Below are 17696 nucleotides of genomic sequence, written 5' to 3'. Positions count from 1 at the left end.
ATGACGTGTGAGCTTAATATCGCCAACTGTTTGATGATGGCAAGGTGTTACTCAAAGGCGGTCGAACACTCAAATAAAGTTTTGGATAATTTACTGCTGAGCAAGGGACCGCTTAAACAGATTCGCATGATCCATCATATCTTGGCGGTTTGCCTAAAAGAGCAAAGGCTGCACGATGAAGCTTTGGTTCATTTTCAAGCGGAGCTTGAGATTCGGTTAAAGTACGTCCCAAGTGAACAACACCTCACCGATCAAGACATAAAAGCAGTGGAGGAAAACATTGCAGAAATAGAAAGAATGTTGAAACCACCAACATAAGACCAAGCCAAGGGTTGGAGCTGTTTCTGTATGTAAGTTACAACCCGCAAACGTCGAATGCCTGTTTACAGACAGTCAACAATGGTTTCCTACTTTGTAAATAGAAGAAGACTTTACTGTCATCACTCGACAATGTGACTGCCTTGGGAAAGCTTTTTGCTCGTAAAATGAACGCATTTAGGTGTTTGACCGTAAGTGGTCGTAAATCGCGTAGGCCTATCGTAATTTCTCCGCTAACCTGTTATATGACGTCAGCGATTTTATATGATACAGCACAAACACATAGTCACTAAAACGTACAACTTATACGAAATCTAATTTGTGCAAATGCAATTCCGTTGTAATTTTACTATCTTGCATTCATCAGTCATCCGTATATAGTGCTTATTCAGCGAAGACACAATGCGATGGATATTTGTCAATATACAAACTATTTGCAATTGAAATTTTGTTTGTAGTAATTGCGACCCGGTCGACTTTGTTGTAGTAATTTTTTTATTTCCACGAATAGATTATTTCATTGACGTTGTTTTGTTATATCCTGTAGACTGTAGAGTGTAATATTTAGCGTTTGCTCTTTATTTCAGATCTAGTTTGTCCTGGTGATAGAATTCTAATATTTTGCTTTATTTTACAAAACCTGGATTTCATGTCATGGCAAAATGGATCAAGTCGACCTTCGTCATAGGCGGGATTCTGATTTTATTGTTTGTTGTAAGCGAAGGTACTTGCCGTAACTCATTCGCGGTGTAATTTACTGCTCAATAAAGTTTTTACATAAGTGTTTTGCCATAATAAACCTCTTGCTTGTAAAAGAGCTCATTAACAAAACACAACCATTTTTGGATATAACTTTTCCTATACAATGAAGCAAATACGGGAAATCTTGCGGTGGTGATCAAAACACGCTCCCCAGAGAACCATATATAATGTACATTCTGTGCATTACGCTGAGGTGTGAAGCTGCTACAGAGAAACAACATTGTTATGTTTTTGTGCAGGAGATGGTTTGGAATGTAACACTTGCGCTTCATCAAAGGCTAAACGAGCAAATGATGGTGGTGGTTGTGATGACGGCGGCGGTGGCGGCAAAAGAAAACGAAGCGTGGGCTGCGGCACTATTGTCTTGCTTCCGTGTCCGGTCGAAGTTACCCACTGTTACACAAAAACCACTCAACCAGCTAATACCAGTATGTCTTATATGTAAAAAAGTAAAAAGATAAACGGGAGCTTTGGTTCAAGTTATTAAGGGTTCAATTGCCGTATATTTACCGTTTTTCACGGTAAGATTTTTATGCAAAACTTCAATTTTATTTGATCTAACTACACTGCAGCGAACCTGAATCTCTTGTAACAACATAGGTGATGACGTTCCATGCACTACTGTGGAACGAGGTTGCAACGATATGTCCTTCACAGATGGGTGCTCGACCCAAGACAAGATCGAAACTTGCATCTATTTGTGCCAAGAAGGTAAAATTGTGTGCCAGGGCTATATATGGTGCTTGAATAGTATCTGCTGTATGAATGAATTGCCTCACTCATGCACTTATCGGAGATTGGCTGTACTAACTAAACGGCAATAAATAGAATGGTCATTTACTCGAAGTTAAATAAATAATCAAAATTGCCAGAATTTTGCGTTGAACAGTTTTCTAAGTGAAAGTGTGACGTTGGATAAGAAAATTTAAAAAGCCCATGGAACCCAGAGTAGGCATCTGCCCGAATTTTAGCGCCAGTGGCAGTCGTTAAAAAAGTTACGAATGAAACTCGCAAAGTTGTTGGAATATAATGAGTTGGCATGTGCCAATGCCACAATGCCAGTCACTAAATGTCATTATTTACTTTAGATGGATGCAATGGCTCAAGTTCACCAGGGGCGCAACTTTGGATTGCAATTTTGCCACTTATTTCGATTATATGGGCAATTATGACGAAATAGCAGTCCGTAGTACGAGTGCTACAATGCATCTACAAGAAACCCGCATGAATGTATTTGCCCGGCAGTTTTACACAGCTCCATTCAAAATCATCGTGCATGAAAGTTCAGCATGCACCAGGCATCTTTTTAAGAGATCCTTTTTGCCGATCGATCTTCATTAACAGTGACATTTGAGTTGTAACGAAATGTGTTTTTGACGGTGAAGTACGTTGCTGTGATAATATAGTCATCTCTATGATTTTCAAGCATGTTTTCATGGACTCTTGTATCATTTTGTCTCAGAGCAATAGTAAAATAATGCTAATAATGACAAAAATTTGTATGATAGCGCTACTGATGGCTTTATGATGCAGTATTTCAAAAAGCGTCAACAAATAAGATCATACTAATATTAAGACATAGTGTAGGGTGGTACAGCTAAAATCATTGAATCAACTATTCGGCTGAACAAAGTTGACAAAAATCTTTATTTAAATTGACATTTACTTTTTGTCAGGTTATGTCTATCATCACCAATAAGTTATAATAAGATCAAATTTGTTGAGAGTGAAAATGCAGCTGTGTTCTATGTAGGTGAATTCTTTATACAGATTTAAATAAATTTTCATGAAATGACTTGCAAATGGGTATTGCTGTATCGTGCAACAGCAACAGTTTTTTTATAGTAAATATAGAAATGTTGTTTTCCGAAGATGAGTAATGAATAAAGATCTTTGTTGGATTTTGTTGTGTTTTATGTTACCTTTGTATTATATTCATCATAAGCACGCTGGTCACGAACACGATTCTACAAAAACTGAATTAACAGTTAACACTGATGTCAAAACCATGAGGTAGCGATCCAACATAGACATCATAAGACAATATAATGGGCTGTGGGTTAGGTTTAGTCGCCACAAAACTAATGAGGGTGTGGTTGAGTAAGGGTTAAAAGTTGTCTGACACCCTACTGCAGATAAACGATTGCAGCTTACTTAATTCAGAGTTAACTTCTGTCTTAACTTATGTTATGTTAACTTAAGTTACCGGTTGAATTATCTGACTCTATAGTTGCGTGCGGTTAGAATACTCTAACCTCTTGTCAGCCTAAAGGTTTTAATATTATAACAGAAATAGTTTACAAGAAAAGGTTTTTATTGAGGGTGCTGTACACTTTCCCAATAATACGCATAATCAAGAACATAGTAATGCGACTGATTATAAGATGTCTATAGAGTTGCAATCAACGTGACTAGCACAGAAAGCTCATCTGCCTCTTTCTGTGTCTCTCCGTCTGGTCGCCGGTACAAGTGCGAGCTTATAAAACGTGAAGCGATGGGAATGAAAATATTCGACAAGAAAAACGGAGCATTTCAAAACATGTGCAGCGAAGAAAATAATGTGTTGGCAATGGGAGTTACATGTAGTTGAAGCTGACGTGTAGATAAGTAGGCTACAATCAGTATAAAGTTAAGAAGCGGGCATTTGCAATAAAGATTTCTTATCAACGCAGGTTCTGGAAACAACCTGGGAACGTACTAAAAGGAGTTGAAGTTATTCAATGAAGTTATTCAGAGCAAGTTTCCAAATATCAAACGACAATTGAAGTGTTATCAAAAAAACAAGTTCATAAACTTCAATCAATAACTAGAAAACGCTTTTCCAAGAAATGTGTAATGATTAGGGCCCGCAAAAGTCAATAAAGTCAAAAATTTTTAAGGACCTCGTCTGACCACGAATCAAAGAATAAAGTTGTTTTCAGCACCTAGGGGGGTGTTTCTAAGAAGTTATTAGGTCAAAATAAAGTCAAAATTTACAATAAAGTCAAAATTTTCAATAAAGTCAAAATTTGTCAAATTATGGGTTTTGACAAAGTTTTTGTGTTTCTTGAGAGGTAGTTTTGTAAAAATCCTCGTGGAAGCATTGTAAATCAGGAACTCCGACACAATTAAACCATATTAACCCATAAAAGCAGGAAATAAGTCACAATGCCCACTTGGATCAGCAGTAACTTTTATCGCAAATTGTCCATTGTTTATTCATTGTTACGTATTTAAGTAATCCTTATGCCGCGTCAAGGGGGTTACATTACTTCTTCCCTGTTTAATTTGCTGTTTATTAGAATTTACCATGCGGAGAAAATCGAGGCAAAGTGCCCTTTTCACAAGGACAAAATAACACAAGCTATACCTAAATCTATCGCCAAAAAACACGACGCACTTTTTATAATCCATAAAACACCTTGACTTTTCTACAAAATATTACGTTTGGGTCTGAAATCGACAAAATATTATGTTTGGGTAACTGGAGGAAGAACTGTGGCCTCTACAAATAAGCAATTTTGTTCGGTCAAAATAAAGTCAAAATTTGATAAAAATAAAGTCAAAAAAAATTTTTTTTAGGTCAAAATAAAAATGGCCCTAGTAATGATATTAAAAATGCCACCCAGGCCGCTACAACATATGTATTGACCACTTTATTAAACTTGCCAATTTGAAAAGTGAACAGCAGTACAGGGAAGCGGAGGTCTGTCCGGCTCAATCCTATAGCCCAGGGGTGTGTAACCTTTTGTACAAGAGGGCCAGATCCCAACAACTGGTTGAAACCGCGGACCACACCTTTAATTAACATACACGTAGTTAAAAGCACAAAATCAATAACAGTTTCTTTCGTTATTGGTCTTGTGACTTTATTAGGGGTTATCTCCTTGCAGAAATATAACTTAAGACGCAGGAATTTCTAAAGAAAACTGCAATTTAAATTTATTGTTTACAGTAAGTCAGTCATTTCAAGGTGCTAGTTAAGACTGTTACATACTTTAGCTACTGTATCTCTCAGACTATTTACTAATTGCTTAACCTTCAATTGCCCTTTCTCACTTATTTAACAGCGTCTACATTTTCCTTGAAATGCTAACTGCTCAGCAATTGACATCTTTGTGAATTGCGTTCTTGCTTTGCACAAGCTAGCCGTTAGGCCCTAATCGTCTGTGTGTGACGCAACGATACCCTAACGGTTAGGGTATTGTTGCGTCACAGACATTCAGCCAAGGTTTGATTCAGCACTGCAAGGGGATTGGAATTGATTGCACATAGCAGACTAAACTAAATTAAAACTCGTTTCGCGGGCCGCACACCGTTCAAAATTGTCACTTCTTCGCGGGCCGCACATTTTTCCTTTGCGGGCCGCATTTGGCCCGCGGGTTGCACACCCCTGCTATAGCCTACTCCGAGAACAGCGCACATTCGCAGTTATATATTTTTGCGCATAGACAATACTCGTTAGGCAAATCTCACATGTAGCCTCATACAAACCATACAAAGACGTCGATATTAGTTGGTGCAAGTGGGATGATTGAAGAAAGTATTCCTGACCTTGTAAAACCTGGTACAAAAGCTTAGGCGAGTTAGTTCAATCACAAAAATAAACTACACTGGAAAGCATAAGCTGAGAATTTTCCAAGTAGGCAACACAATGACGCATCAATGCTTCTGACGTAATAAAAAAACGAATCGTTAGTAATAACGTAATAATTGAACTGTAAGCGCTGGAAGTTATAAGTGCAAAGGCTAACTTCTTTGTTAAAGAGAAACATCGATAAACTCTCATACAACAAAGCGGCGCAATACTTAATTACTTAACCGACCAGCCAAGCCTGTGTACAGTTGGTCCATTTTTGCAGTTACGTTTTGACAGTTGTGTGAATTCGTGGTTTTACTCCAGTTACACTTTCCACCACGTTTTCGAGGCGGCGCCAGAAGTTGATGGCTTCTAAAGGGCCATCCACCAAGCCAGCTACGATGCAATAATTACTGGGAAAAAAATTGCAAACATTGAGGCTAAAGTATTCTAAAAAGCAGTAATCTGTGTGACTGACGTGTGTAGCGTAGCCTAGTAACCCAATCAAAATACATCGCAACGACGTTTTCGGAACAAACATTTCTGAAACATTTAACAAACCATAGAGTGAACAAGGTGCTTCTAACTATTTTAACATTTGTCTCCTTTACCAGTCGTGCGGTGGTGTATGGTGCTTACGATGATGATCTTTTGGCAAGATTAGGCCTAACTTCTGAAGAAACTCGGCAGCAGCTGGTATGGGTCTGCCGTGCGTGTGCGCCCACTGGTGGAACTGATTTACGCCGTATCCGACCAAAGAATAAGAAAATATCCACAGAACAAGGAAATAGACGAACTTACTTTCTATAAACGTGAAAAACAGGTTCAAGCTAAAACTTTTGCTTCATTTGCCAGAAAAGACAGAAGAACTTCCAACAATCCTGATTAAGTTACAAATTACCAAGCTAAACAAGTCTTTTGCAATCCTCACCTAGACTGTAAAAGCAAAGAATCCACATCGTAAACAACAGATGAGGTGTGGTGAAAACAGCCGCATCGCCGTAAGTCCTCAAATAGTCGTTGTAGGTTATCTGAGTCGGAGCAAAGTGGTGTAGCCTAAACGGTCGAACTATGGCAGGTCCTAGAATCGGGGTCTCGCTGGAAAAGTATGTGTCCACCACCCAGTGTATGAAAGCAGATTGGAAGTCGGCGGTGAGAAGACCAAGGACTGAGACAACACAAGTACAACATTAATCAAGTCAGTAAAATAGAATCCGGAAAATTTACAGCCTCATCTACCTTAACGTAGCTAGGGCCTAGATAACACATATGGAGTTGCCGGGCAGTTCTCAAGCCAGAGCAGCTTATAACCCTACCTACGACTTACAGAAGCAGGGTAAGACATAGGCGGAGTAGGATGTCTTAAAATGACGGATGAGGAAAATTAGGTTGACGAGAAGCATGAGCGCTGAGGTGAGAGCCAGGATCAATTCCCGTAACCACATGTCTGGAAAACACATGTAAGTAAATGAATGACGTCATCATTTAATGGCGTATGAGACACCAAAAGGTGGGTAACTCGAATGAAATTAACAGTTGGCCTGTATTAGGTCATCTATTTCAATAAAATTGATGACGTGTGCTTTGACCTGACGTTCTACAATGTATGACGTATACCTGACGTGTGGGGCCTGACATCCTTAGTCACCTTGCCATATTTCGTTCGTTCCTTTGTCTCCGCCTCTGATTCCACCACCTGACTTGTTGTCTTCATTATCATGTCATAAAAGTGATAGGCCTACGTAGTAACTACTTTATAATAATAAACTAACAAATCATTGAAGATCCACATGAAACAAGATGTTTATTTGAAGTGACCGCTTCGAGTTTTATAAAATAATTTTGATGTTCAGAGAAACAATCCAATTGTTTCCAAACAAAGTGCAGGAAATGAAAGGTCCAGCTGATTAGTTTCTAAAATGAAACGTCCTTACTTAATTCTGGCCTTCACTCTTCTCACAACATTGATGTCGCCCCAGTCTGACAAAGCGATGCGACTTCCTGCCTTCGTTTATACCACTGCACACAGATCAACACGTGTACCCCGTGTAGCTGTCCAACTTCTTAATTTGGTTTGCCAGCGTCCGATGTCATTGCTGTCTAAGAGCTTTGCCTCTGGGCCTTCCATTTACGACGTAACAATTAACAGGAAACTGTCAGCTGGTAGTGTGGTATGGTAGTCTTTCTCCGACCGAGGGAAGTTTTTTGCGCGACTGAAAGTGGGCACAGGCAGTAAGTGACGTCTATCACGACAAACAACGCGGGTTTAATCCGGAATTTACTTTATTGCAATAATGACGTTACAGTTTCTACCAAGACCACAGCTTTTCTTCCTGATCAAGCCGATCTGTATGACGTCACAATACGTGAAAAGAACCTTGCACCTCACTAAAGCTGGCCGTAAACAACAGTACATATCAGCACACCAAATGCAGCAAATTCATCAAGCCGCTATACCATGTTGCTATTATGGTTGTCGTTTGCTTTGTGCCTACTGTCAGCTTAATCGTCTGAGCAACGTTTTAAGCCATCAGGGTGTTGCTATATTCCGGTTTATTGGTTGTTCGTGAAGGTCCCTTGTACTACACTTTTTCTTGCATCATACTTTTCGCTCCGACAGTCAATGACAAAATTTAAATAGTAATATCAAGCGACTTTAACGACGTAATCTGCCATAGAGCGTATACCGCGTTTTGCTTTCACTTTTTCAATGTTTAAAATAGCGCTGCATGCGATACGTTTGAATTTAAAGACCAAAATTATTTATTGTCCCAGTTTGCTCCGTTACCGAGGTTTACTGCCTTTACGTACCATGAGTGCTACAGTCAAGACTGCAAGGGCTAGGGTAGCGCTGCTCCTACACCTATGCAGGCTCCGGCGTCATCCCTGAATTTTAGCTTACGATACTTGTTGATGAATTACCTTAGTTGTTTTTCTTACTTGTCTCAAAACTTATGTTTATTATAGGACGATATTCTCAGTGATATTCCTGCTGCTCGACTTCCGTTTGCATCAAGTTATCAAACAGCTGTATCATCTGGCTTGCAAACTACGTGACTTTCTTGATTTATCCTCCCTGGCGCATTGCACGTTGCGCTTTCATCTTTCCGCCTTTTATTTTTTGCCGCAGGGGCGTTCTTCAGCCGGTTGCATCTAGTAGCTGGGCTCGGCGCTAATTAATTATTGTAGTAAGTTGATGAGACTGATTAACTGTTTATTTTCATTAAGTTATGACAAATGCCGCAGTTTTTTTTTGTGGTTTTAGCGGGAATTTTCTCACCTCGACTTCGCGTTGTGATTCATTAATTCGGGTCAATAAACTCAATATCCTAGATTTTCGGTCAGTGCCCAGTGGTATAATTGTACAAACATAACGGAGTCGTTCAAGCAGGCTTACGTAAAGCTTTCCAACCTGCTTTTCAACCTGACCTGCTTTTCCGATGAAGACTGGCGCACATGTCAGTGTCACAAAGATCTTGTCCGCATGTGATAAAATCCAAACTGCAAATCGTTTGACAGGCTAGCGATTTGACATACATCTTACCTTATGTTGACGCAGAAAACTTAAAAGAACTGTTGATTTTTTACATGATTTAGTTTCTAAGTACGTCCACGAAGATTCAAATCGCAACGCGCACAAAACATGTTATGACACGACACTATGCGCGGTACATCGAAAAGGATAAATGTTTGTTTAAATTTGAAAAACCGTTGAACGTTCCACGATCTATAATAAATACGGCATACTCTAGCCTCATTGCAACGAGTGGCCTATGGTACATCACTGACAACTCTTTCCTGAACGTTACACTGCCAGTTATCAAGCAACTTTTACAAGCTTTCTAACCTCCCATATAAAGAGCTTTTGTTTGATGAATCACGTCGGATACTTTCCGCTGCCTGAGCACGATTTATTACGTTACAATTTCTGGGTTAAATCCTAACATTTTAGAGAAACCTGACACGCATAACAACGGTTTCTATAGCCACGGTGCGACGGCATCTCATTTTACGTCATAAGCGGCAAATTGTGAACAGTATTACTGTCAAGAATAACGACTGCGCAAGCAAACATACATGTCGTAATCGAGAATGTTGGTTCTCTGGAATGAGAAGCCAGATGACGTGACGTTGTTTGCTATAAGTATAGACGGTGTTGTGTTTCGGGACGGTTAAAGCAAATATCCAGGATGGTTTGTTGACCCGACGCATGGTTACATATGTACGTATTATTTACGTCACAGAGTAATTCGTAATGAAAAACATATTCTACATCAATTTTACTGGTACAATCCGCATCAAAACATGGTTTTATTCTTCTATGCAGGTCGTAGTTTATACCGGTAATTTTCTTGTTACACTCGTGTAAATTCTACGAGATACTAGAACGCATGAGCTTGTGGAGAAATGTTGAAAAGCACTTGACCATAAAACCAGTGACATCTTTCATGTTGATATTTCAACTGAAAAAGCATGCGGTTGAAACAAAAGCGTGACATGCAGTTGCATTGAAGATTCGCCGCACATGAATGCATAGAACAACTTTGTCTACTTGTTTTGCTTTAGGGGACTCTCAGCAAGAATATGATGCAAGTTTTGATTCGAAGTATTCTTCCTGGTGATTTAAAACTGTTGTATACTCATGGAAACAATCTTTTCCAAATCGTACTCTTCTGAGTTGTAGCATGTATCTTGCGCGTGCGCGTTTTATTTCCGTTCGTTCCGAAACTTGATGCAAATCACTATTTTGCTTTGTATTAGACAGGTTCTCAGGTTAAGGCCATCAACATCATCAGAACATGATGAAAAACACTGGAATCAAATCATTATCAAACGAAACAAGACCAATAAGCAATTGCATACTGATTTAACAATAGAAAAGAACTCAAGTAAACTCATCCTAGTTTGAAATTATTCAGGTCATTTAGAGCTTCCAGTGATGACACAGCTCTGTCATTGACAATACGCCTCTACATCTCTAGTTATTGATTTGACAATAATTTCTGTAATTTCAATTTCAATTTGTTCTAATTTCAATAATTTATGTATGATGAACAAAACGCTGATCAGCAACTCGAGCAAAAAATCGTGACAACGTGCTGAGAGAAATTGAAAATTCCCTCATTGACTACTTGATTTTATAAAAGAATTACCATAGTAATTTCCGTTTAATACATTTTACAGCAGGGTAAAAATTACTTTCTTTTTGTAGCAACTAGCAATGCTATGAAGGCTACAAACAGCTTTTGAAGCATTTTATTATTCACGGTGATGTATCGAGCTATTTATAGTTACATAACTTACAAGACGAAATATACTTTACAACGTGACACGACTGGATTGATATGTACAAACTTGGTACGTACGGTGGATATATATCATTACCACCAGTAGCTGTTGCTATTTGCCGTTAGACGCTGACACAATTCCATCAAATGGCTACAGGTGGGCTTGCTACCGTACGCTTGCCGTAGTAACCCAGTGGCCAATTCGCTGGTCTTTAGCACTTGCCCGTAGTCACCTATCTGCTTGTAGCACATGCCAAGGCGGTAGAGGTTCCAAGCTTGTAATTCCGCTTTTCTTAAGTCGTCGTCTATTTGCGTGATTTCGATGGCCACAGCAAAGGATCGCATTAGGGGAATTACCTCACCTTCAACAGCAATCTTCATGTTTTTCAGCCAGAGGGCGTTAGAGACCTCAAAAGCGGCCAAAGACAATTTTTCAATAAACTCCAGTTTTATGTCCGGAGCTTCTAGGTAGCGACAGAATCTTGCGGCCCATCGAATCAGTGATATTGCTTCTCCAAATCTAGACTTTAACCGAAACTCTCTGGCCACGGAAATGACATTTTCCAATATTAGCTCACAATCGCTAATAACGTAACAATCGACCGGCCTTTGAAGAAACCGATGACATTGTATGACAGCATCTTGAATCATATTGAGTTTCAATTTCGACTGTATGGAATCCATTTCTAAACGTGTTGATTCTGTAAGCCAAAAAGAGCACTGTAATGTGGGAAACAGGTATATTGAAAAGAAGAAAAGCAATCTTCCGAAATTAAAATACAATTTTCAACAACATATACATCAATAACTTCACTATTGTTACAGTAAATTTGGATTTCCAGGAAAGAAAAAATTTAAATCGCTTCCTTCATTGTATACCACCGAGGTTAGCGGCTAGTTCGTTAAATATAATAGTAAATATAAATACATTACAATATATTCAATATACTTATGCAGTATAATATGTAATTATAATATGCAGTATTTAGTAGCCTATAGATGTATCAATTCAATAACTTCAGTTAACATGCTTTCCAGTTCAGGGGCAATTATGATTAAATGTAAAAGTTCTGATCTCACTAGCAAAATATGTTCGGCCAAAAGAAACTTATTGGGTTTATAAACACATTCGCAAGCTATTGACTTTGTTTATAATTCTAATTTATTTTGTGACCGAACTTTCCTCTGAATCGTTTTTATTCTCTCCCTGCTCTTGTGTATCCCATTCGCATTTCTCTGCAAGCCCAATTTTCTGCTTCTGGTAACCCGCTTTCTGATATTACACTTTACAGTTATCTCAGTCAGTTTTTTCAGAGTTAAAGTAAGTTTAGGTCAAGATCTATTACGTCATAAAGTGAGTTTAAGAAACAAACCTAAAAAATGCGTAATGCGAATGTATAGTTTCATAGCTGGTTTCGAAAGCTTTAACAGCCTGGCGTCACTATTCCCAAATTAACACGAACGATCATCAGAAAAAATTCCACGACTTACCATGTCAAGCCATCATCGGCACTGATCAACATCCCCGTAGCTGTATCCTAGGCCTATGCTCAATAAATCTCACACAATTTATCCGGTAATTTTTCAATTTTAGAAGTTCTATGACCAATACGTCAAAGGTGTAGCGTGTTACTTTTGTTACGTCACACTTCCGTGCTAATCATACGTAAGAAGAATGTAAAACTTGGTGTGGGAGTATGAATGTCCGTCTGACACAACATTTGTTGTTCCAGCGGACAGTGGCATACACGTCAACTGAGGCCGACATTGTTTCTACATGAAAGAATATGTAACCATACACCCAACAATGATGGCCATTGTTCACACTGCGGCTTTTATTCGAAACCTTATATTCCAGTCACTGTGCATGTGCTTTTTAAGACAAAATAGATTACTGGAGCTCAGTGAACATTACGGGGTGTCTGAATCCTACGAGTAACTCGACGTGCTAAGAATTTTCATGATTTTAAATTTTAGGTTCTAAATTGAGTCTTTTTACTTTTTGCCAGCCTTAACATACTTTTAGCCGAACCTCCTAGCTGTTGTGATGCTTAATGTTTTCAAACATTACAGGTACTTTCTAGGGCTCTTGCAATCTGGTCATATCTGCATATTCTTTAGCGACATAACACTTACCTTCATTGCATGTAATCATGGCCCGATCAGACATCTTCAATAGTTTGTTATTGAAACAACTGTCAATTCTTGATGTTATCATCACACGTTTGAGGGGCGAAACGTGCCGATGATATTTAAAGATAACCACAGCCACGAATAGATTGATTGGTCCCACGCCAGATGCGTCATATACTTGAGTCATTATTGCGTACGACTGGTTGACTACGCTATGACATATAGGTTAACATGCAGGCAGCATACAGGATTACTACGTCACAAACGGCAAATCGAGAAAAGAAGTAATTGCTGCTGGGACTGTAAAGCCTGCGCTAAGCAAGTAAACAAAAGCTGATGTCGCTCTAAGAAAATGCGCGCATCACAACGATTAATCGTTTGCGTGAGATGACAGATCACGTGACATTGTTGCAGAAAGTCGGGTAATTCAGCTGAAGCTATTCTCCGTGATGATTGGATGACTGACGTGTTGCTTCAAATTGCCTATAGCTTGCCCACTACTGCTTTTAGCAAACGTTCATCGCTTACTGCAAATATGCGACCAAATGGACACCGGGTTTTTAACGGGGCCGGATGCTACCCAGAAAGCTTACCCATCAATACAAAACACTAAATATGTTTAAAATGGTTTGAAAATTTGTTTATGAGGATAGTCCCATGGTCCAACGTAGGTTTACTTATTCATGTCTAATCGCTAATCAGTCATAACTTATTTGTCAAGCGTTGTTGATTCAGGGCAAATTAACCAAAAAGATTCACTTACATCATTTTGCACCCTGACCACTAAGTGACGCCAGAGTTTTGCACATTGATTTGCACTTTATCTTTTTTAAAGCAAGATAAAAAATTAGGCTCTTTCCTGTTTGTTGCAGTGCTTACATGTGTTGACAACACAGATTTGAAGCATCTTGTTATTCAGAGTGACGTAACAAGCGATTCATAGTTTCAAATGAATCGTCTACAACGTGACACGACTGGTCTGAATTGTGCAGGCCGAGATACGCATGGTGGGTCAGCACTATCAGACATCACCACCAGCAAACGTTGCTATTTGCGTTAGTTGCTGGCACAATTCCATCAAATGGCTACAGTTGGGCTTGCTACCGCACGCTTGCCGTAGTAACCCAGTGGCCAATTCGCTGGTCTTTAGCACTTGCTCGTAGTCACCTATCTGCTTGTAGCACATGCCAAGGCGGTAGAGGTTCCAAGCTTGTAATTCCGCTTTTCTTAAGTCGTCGTCTATTTGCGTGATTTCAATGGCCACAGCAAAGGATTGCATTAGGGGAATTACCTCACCTTCAACAGCAATCTTCATGTTTTTCAGCCAGAGGGCGTTAGAGACCTCAAAAGCGGCCAATGAACATTTTTCAATAAACTCAAGTTTTACGTCAGGCGCTTCTAGATAGAGGCAAAAATTTTCCGCACATTGGACCAATGACATCGTTTCTCCAATGACAAATTCTCTCGCAAGGGCAATGACATTTTCCAATATTAGCTCACAATCGCTAATGACGTAACAATCGACCGGCCTTTGAAGAAACCGATGGCATTGTATGACAGCGTTATGGATCATATTTTGGTTAAGCTTCGCCTGTATGAAATCCATTTCTAAACGTGCTGATTCTGTAAGCCAAAAATACCACTGTAATATGGGAAGCAGGTAGGCCTATATTGAAATGAAGAAAAGCAATCTTTTGAATTTAGGATAATAATTATAATTATAAGCATTAGACATGAACATTGCAGCCTCTTCGAAAGAAAAAACAAACTTTAGGTTGTTTCTTTGTTTATATCTTACCAGCAGGGGCGGCATCTATTTTGTATTATATGATAGTAATGCAATGTCATATATTTAATATACAGTATTTAGTACATACGCCTGCTATATGAAAACAGCCATGATGAGAAATTCACTGGAAAAACTTATAAGTTATACGTCCCCAAATCGAGTAGAACCTGGACATGAACGTATCCACTCACCTCTGTTTGCAAACAACCGTCCTTCGCTGGCAATCATCGTTTGAAGAGACACCTTTAACAGTTGTCGTTGATGCTGATCAATTTATTAGGCGTTTTATGTTATCACCTCGTATTTTATCGTTGGACCATGCCGACGGTGTTCAAATACCGACAACAATGACTTTTTCTGCTTTTTACTTAACTGACTAAGCCCCAAATTTTCAGAAGAAAACGTCACCCATAATTTTTACTACTTACACGGGCAACCACTTTTCATTATTACGCCACAAGCTGCAAATTGAACGAAGATATAATTGCTACTAAGAATGTAATGCCTGCGGTGAGCAAATAAACGAATCCTGACGTCACTCTAAGCGTCATAAAGCATTTTCACTGACTAAAGTTTGACCGACAAGCATTGTGACTTCATTTTTAACATATCGCCTTTACATAACCCTTCGAAGTGGGTTTTATTAAATTGTTTTGAAAAACATCGGAGAGTGATTTCTTGCTATTTTAGGCCTAAAAAGCTTTTTGTCAAATACCCTGGTAACGCTTAACCATAATCCACCAATTAGACGCTCATATTTTTTAATAGAAGAAGTTGGGTTGAACTTATTATTAACTTGGTCTTCGGTTTCTTAAATTTTATTATAGGACTTTAGAAAATTATCAAATGCCAAGTAGAGTAAAAAAACAACAGAGTGTTCTGTTTGATTTAAAAAAAAAAATGAAAAACGCTTCAATGAAAACCTGAAGAACGTCAATCAAGCTCGCCACCAGTATGGACCAAAGGTACACATACTAACATACCCAAACATACAGATAATAACAATAACAGAAGGTGCCCAGCTGGTGAATTAATTTTTTTATGAACCAACGTTGCGCAAACTCGCATGGGACCCATATACACATTTTCGTTAATATTGTTCATAATTTCCTTAATTGGTTCTATACTTTCGATTCCTACTTGTAATACTCCGTTTTATAAGCTATCAACTGTACTAGGCATTTTCTTTAGAACCAAACGAGTTTTCACTATAACAGCAAAAATTCCAAAATAAATGTGAGTTTCAACTCTTCGTCAGTGTTGGATAATTTATTTTATCACAAAAAAGTTTTGATAGAGCCTAAAAATTTTTCAAACTGCATGATCAAAAATATTAAAAATCTCATTTTCCACAGATCAACACATTTTTCATGAAACTTTGACTTGAACCTTTTATAAGATGACGAAAATAATATTCAATATATTAAATCAGAAAAAACACCAGCAAGTTATACATCTTTTTCTTCTTCTATTTCTTTCGGAAGGCTTGTAAGAAGATCATGACATTACACCAGTGATTTCCAAACTGTCTGCCGCCGTAGATTCTCAGGTGTGCCGCGAATCTTTTTGGAATTTTGGAAAAGAACTGTATAAATATTTAAAATAAAGCATGCAGACAAGCATATGCGACTTAAAAGCGCTCTAACTGCTTCAATAGCTGATAAATAAGCACATGTCCATCCAATAAACACATCCATCGCATTAACACGTGAAAATAAATATATTAAAGCAACTTTTCTTCTCTTGTAGGTGTGCCGCGAGCGTTTTATAATTTTTCTATAGTGTGCCACAAGCTGAAAAAGTTTGGGAACCACTGCATAACACGCTGTCGAGATCAAAAGCTATCGTAATTTATTTTTATGGATCAAGTACGTTGAAATGAAGTTGGAAAAAAGCCAGCCAAAAATTAACTTAGTAGGCTATTATAGTTGCCAATTGTCATTATTTACATTTAGTCTGTACTATAGGCATATCAGATGATTGCATACGTTTTCAATACATTAAATACACTTCAATTGTTGCGTCACTTGTTTGTAAACCATATCCGGGCTTTAGGTCAATGCCAAGCCCATACTCAAGCTACATGAAGCTTGTTGGATAAATTCAACCATCTCCAGACAAAGCGGGTGTTGATCAAACACGTACCTAACCATTCAACTTAACTAGTCGCATATTATGAAAAAAACATAGGAAATCTGATGACTAATTGCCCGAAATTGAATTACTAAATTTGTTTCAGGGTTTCAAATCAACACTCTACATGCAATTCAATTCTCAGTATTAATGTGCCATTTTACTTGCATGCCTTACACAAAGACGCCAATAAGTCGCCATCACTGATTCCACCTTACTCTCTTGAAAGAGTTTTTATATTTTGACGTCAAACGAGTGACATAGAGTAGTTTCAGACATAACCACAAACTTAAAGTAACACAATCAGGATTAAAAAATTGTAAAAACTGGTTAAAGGTTAAATTGTGTGCTTTTTTAGCAAAATAGGTCGGCTGTTGACACGCCAATATGGTGTTCGTTAATGTGTGACAAAGGTTTTAAATCGCAAATCTACGTTGTCTGACTGGCGATTGCGCCATTTTTATTATTTATTTATTACGTCACAACGAGAGGGCAGGTTTTTTCTGACACAAGAACTGTCGTAGAAAGTTCTGCAATTTTTGATGACGTCGCAATCGATGTTGTGTGAGATTTGTTGCGCGCGTTAATCACCACGTAACAATTTTTCTCTTTGAAAGGGAGGAAATAAAATGCACATAAGGTAAAATTTTTGCAAGAAGTCGTCTCACGAAAATTTGTCACTGTAACAACTTTCCAAGCCACCTAAAGCAAAAAC

At 38.4% G+C, this 17696-nt stretch overlaps 3 protein-coding genes across 5 annotated transcripts; 1 reads left to right on the top strand and 2 right to left on the bottom strand.

The window, feature by feature from the left end:
* Positions 1–847: 847 nt before the first annotated feature.
* Positions 848–2498, top strand: LOC143453230 (uncharacterized). Its single transcript, XM_076954423.1, has 4 exons — positions 848–1042; positions 1320–1508; positions 1681–1791; positions 2169–2498. The coding sequence occupies exons 1-4, from the start codon at positions 973–975 to the stop codon at positions 2258–2260; spliced, it is 462 nt and encodes a 153-aa protein (XP_076810538.1). The 5' UTR covers positions 848–972; the 3' UTR covers positions 2261–2498.
* Positions 2499–4663: 2165 nt separating this feature from the next.
* On the bottom strand, positions 4664–7395 carry LOC143453344 (plasmanylethanolamine desaturase 1-like). Of its 2 annotated transcripts, none has more exons than XM_076954637.1 (5): positions 7256–7395; positions 6966–7085; positions 6570–6806; positions 6250–6442; positions 4664–6051 (listed from the first exon to the last, which is right to left on the bottom strand). In XM_076954637.1, exons 1-5 carry the CDS (start codon positions 7356–7358, stop codon positions 5922–5924), a joined length of 783 nt encoding a protein of 260 aa, XP_076810752.1. In that variant the 5' UTR covers positions 7359–7395; the 3' UTR covers positions 4664–5921. The 2 variants fall into 2 exon arrangements, with proteins under 2 accessions (XP_076810752.1, XP_076810753.1); XM_076954638.1 differs by having other exon boundaries at positions 5946–6051; positions 6278–6442.
* Positions 7396–10093: 2698 nt separating this feature from the next.
* LOC143453278 (uncharacterized) lies at positions 10094–13218 on the bottom strand. 2 transcript variants are annotated; one of them, XM_076954552.1, is made up of 2 exons: positions 12418–12540; positions 10094–11627 (listed from the first exon to the last, which is right to left on the bottom strand). In XM_076954552.1, the coding sequence occupies exon 2, from the start codon at positions 11608–11610 to the stop codon at positions 11020–11022; it is 591 nt and encodes a 196-aa protein (XP_076810667.1). In that variant the 5' UTR covers positions 11611–11627; positions 12418–12540; the 3' UTR covers positions 10094–11019. The 2 variants fall into 2 exon arrangements, with proteins under 2 accessions (XP_076810667.1, XP_076810666.1); XM_076954551.1 differs by lacking the exon at positions 12418–12540 and adding an exon at positions 13063–13218 and having other exon boundaries at positions 10097–11627.
* Positions 13219–17696: the final 4478 nt, after the last annotated feature.

The sequence above is a fragment of the Clavelina lepadiformis genome, chromosome 4 (assembly GCF_947623445.1).
Source record: "Clavelina lepadiformis chromosome 4, kaClaLepa1.1, whole genome shotgun sequence".
NCBI classification, from domain to species: Eukaryota; Metazoa; Chordata; class Ascidiacea; order Aplousobranchia; family Clavelinidae; genus Clavelina; species Clavelina lepadiformis.
The sequence above is the reverse complement of the archived record's forward strand: the minus strand, read 5'-3'. Positions and strand labels throughout refer to the sequence as shown.

Bases quoted from the DNA above. Each gene is read 5' to 3' on its own strand.
- LOC143453344 (XM_076954637.1), bottom strand. From the start codon at position 7,358: ATGATAATGAAGACAACAAGTCAGGTGGTGGAATCAGAGGCGGAGACA. The intron at 7,086-7,255 runs GTATACGTCATA...TGTGTTTTCCAG, and splicing joins TGTCAGGCCCCACACGTCAG to ACATGTGGTTACGGGAATTG. The intron at 6,052-6,249 runs GTAAAGGAGACA...TTTTTTTCCCAG, and splicing joins CATACACCACCGCACGACTG to TAATTATTGCATCGTAGCTG.
- LOC143453278 (XM_076954551.1), bottom strand. From the start codon at position 13,144: ATGATAACATCAAGAATTGACAGTTGTTTCAATAACAAACTATTGAAG. The intron at 11,628-13,062 runs GTAAGTGTTATG...TTTGGCTTACAG, and splicing joins CATGATTACATGCAATGAAG to AATCAACACGTTTAGAAATG.
- LOC143453230 (XM_076954423.1), top strand. From the start codon at position 973: ATGGCAAAATGGATCAAGTCGACCTTCGTCATAGGCGGGATTCTGATT. The intron at 1,509-1,680 runs GTATGTCTTATA...GTAACAACATAG, and splicing joins CACTCAACCAGCTAATACCA to GTGATGACGTTCCATGCACT. The intron at 1,792-2,168 runs GTAAAATTGTGT...TATTTACTTTAG, and splicing joins CATCTATTTGTGCCAAGAAG to ATGGATGCAATGGCTCAAGT.